At 69.8% G+C, this 2,305-nt stretch overlaps 1 protein-coding gene across 1 annotated transcript; it reads left to right on the top strand.

Annotated features, from left to right (window-relative positions):
* Positions 1-286: 286 nt before the first annotated feature.
* On the top strand, positions 287-2,011 carry POU4F2 (POU class 4 homeobox 2). Its single transcript, XM_075709483.1, has 2 exons — positions 287-616; positions 1,070-2,011. The coding sequence occupies exons 1-2, from the start codon at positions 287-289 to the stop codon at positions 2,009-2,011; spliced, it is 1,272 nt and encodes a 423-aa protein (XP_075565598.1).
* Positions 2,012-2,305: the final 294 nt, after the last annotated feature.

Genomic DNA, 2,305 nt, shown 5'->3' on the forward strand with positions numbered 1-2,305 from the left:
GGAGGCAGCCCGCGCATCCCCCGCGCATCCCCCGTGCATCCCCCGCGCATCCCCGGCTCTCCGGAGCCGCCTCTCCCGGCCGCGTCCACCCCGGCGGGGCTCGGGCAGCCGGCTGGGGGGCGAGTGGGATTTTTTTTTTTTTTTTTTTTTTAATTTTTCGGCGGGTGGGGGCGCGGGGGGGGGGGGCCGGGGCTCCTGTGGTTTTTCCGGGGGGTCCGGGCCCCCGGCCCCGCGCCCCTGCCCTCCTCCGGCGGCCGCCCGCCGGGCCGCGGCGGCGGCGAGCAGCATGATGATGTCCCTGAGCAGCAAGCAGCCCTTCGGCCTCCCCCACGGCGGCGGCGGCGGCGGCGGCGGCGGCCTCCACGAAACCAAGTACTCGGCCCTGCACAGCGCCTCGCCCTGCCCCTCCGCCGGCGCCGCCGCCCCCGCCGCCAGCTCCCCCAGCAGCACCGGCACCGGCGGCTCCGCCGGACGCGGCTCCGGCCCCGGCTCCGGCTCCGGCCCCGGCTCCGGCTCCGGCCCCGGCAGCGGCGGCTCCGGCTCCGGCTCGGGCTCCGGCCCCGGCGGCGGCGGCGGCGCGGAGGCGATGCGGCGGGCCTGCCTGCCCGCCCCTCCGGTAGGTGCCCGCCGCCCGCCGCCCCGCTTTAAGGGGGGCCCCTCGGCGGCCCCCCGGATCCGCCTGATGATTTTTTCATGGCCGCGCAGCAAATCACCCGGCGCCGCCGGGCGCTCGCCCAACTTATGCATGCGGCGGCTCTTGCCGCCCGTATTAATTTTTATGACCTGGGACGCTGCGTTGCAGCTGGTGCGTGTGTCCGTCCGTCCGTCCGTCCTTCCGTCCGCCGCCGGCTGGCTCCGTGCGAGCGGCTGCGCGTCGCGCCCGCTCCCTCGCCCCGCTCGCTCCCTCTTCTCCTCTCCCCCCCTCCACCCTCCCCACCACCACCCCCCTCCCCTCCTTCCCCAGGATTTCTCTTTTAACATGCTGGGAAGGTTTTAGTGGCACGGCGGAGTGCGCGGGGAGGCGAATTCCCTGCTGAGCGTTATGTGTGCCTTCTATTTGCAATTGCAGAGCAATATATTCGGCGGTCTGGACGAGAGCCTGCTGGCCCGCGCCGAAGCCCTGGCAGCCGTGGACATCGTCTCCCCGAGCAAGAGCCACCACCACCACCCGCCGCACCACAGCCCCTTCAAGCCGGACGCCACCTACCACACCATGAACACCATCCCCTGCACCTCGGCCGCCTCCTCCTCCTCCGTGCCCATCTCCCACCCGTCCGCCCTGTCGGGCACCCACCACCACCACCACCACCACCACCACCACCACCACCAGCCCCACCAGGCGCTGGAGGGGGAACTCTTGGAGCACCTGACGCCGGGGCTGGCGCTGGGGGCCATGGCGGCCCCCGACGGCGCCGTGGTCTCCACGCCGGGCCACGCTCCCCACATGGCCGGCATGAACCCCATGCACCCGGCGGCGCTGGGCATGGCCCACGCCCACGGGCTGCCGGCCCACATGGGCTGCATGAGCGACGTGGACGCCGACCCCCGCGACTTGGAGGCCTTCGCCGAGCGCTTCAAGCAGCGCCGCATCAAGCTGGGGGTGACCCAGGCCGACGTGGGCTCGGCGCTGGCCAACCTGAAGATCCCGGGGGTGGGCTCCCTCAGCCAGAGCACCATCTGCCGCTTCGAGTCCCTCACCCTCTCCCACAACAACATGATCGCCCTCAAGCCCATCCTGCAGGCCTGGCTGGAGGAGGCCGAGAAGTCCCACCGCGAGAAGCTGGCCAAGCCCGAGCTCTTCAGCGGCGCGGAGAAGAAGCGCAAGCGGACCTCCATCGCCGCCCCCGAGAAGCGCTCGCTGGAGGCCTACTTCGCCCTCCAGCCCCGGCCCTCCTCCGAGAAGATCGCCGCCATCGCCGAGAAGCTGGACCTCAAGAAGAACGTGGTGCGCGTCTGGTTCTGCAACCAGCGCCAGAAGCAGAAGCGCATGAAGTACTCGGCCGGCATCTGAGCCGCCAGCGCGGGGGGAAGCAGCGGCGCCGTCGTCGCAGGAAAAAGATTAAAACTAAACAAACGACGGCGACAAACGGCAAGGAGGAAAAAAAAAACACAAACCAAAAACAAACAACCCACAAAAAAAAAAAAAAAAAAACAAACAACCCACAAAAACCCACCCCACCGCCCGCCCCGCGCCCAACTTTCGGGGGAACTTCCCCGCGGAGCCGCCGCCCGGACCCGCCCCGGCAAGTACCGCTGCTTTTTATTCTTAACACACCTCGCCTGGGTGCAAGCGCGAAAGGTGCCC

This window comes from Pelecanus crispus, chromosome 4 (assembly GCF_030463565.1).
Source record: "Pelecanus crispus isolate bPelCri1 chromosome 4, bPelCri1.pri, whole genome shotgun sequence".
Taxonomy (NCBI): domain Eukaryota; kingdom Metazoa; phylum Chordata; class Aves; order Pelecaniformes; family Pelecanidae; genus Pelecanus; species Pelecanus crispus.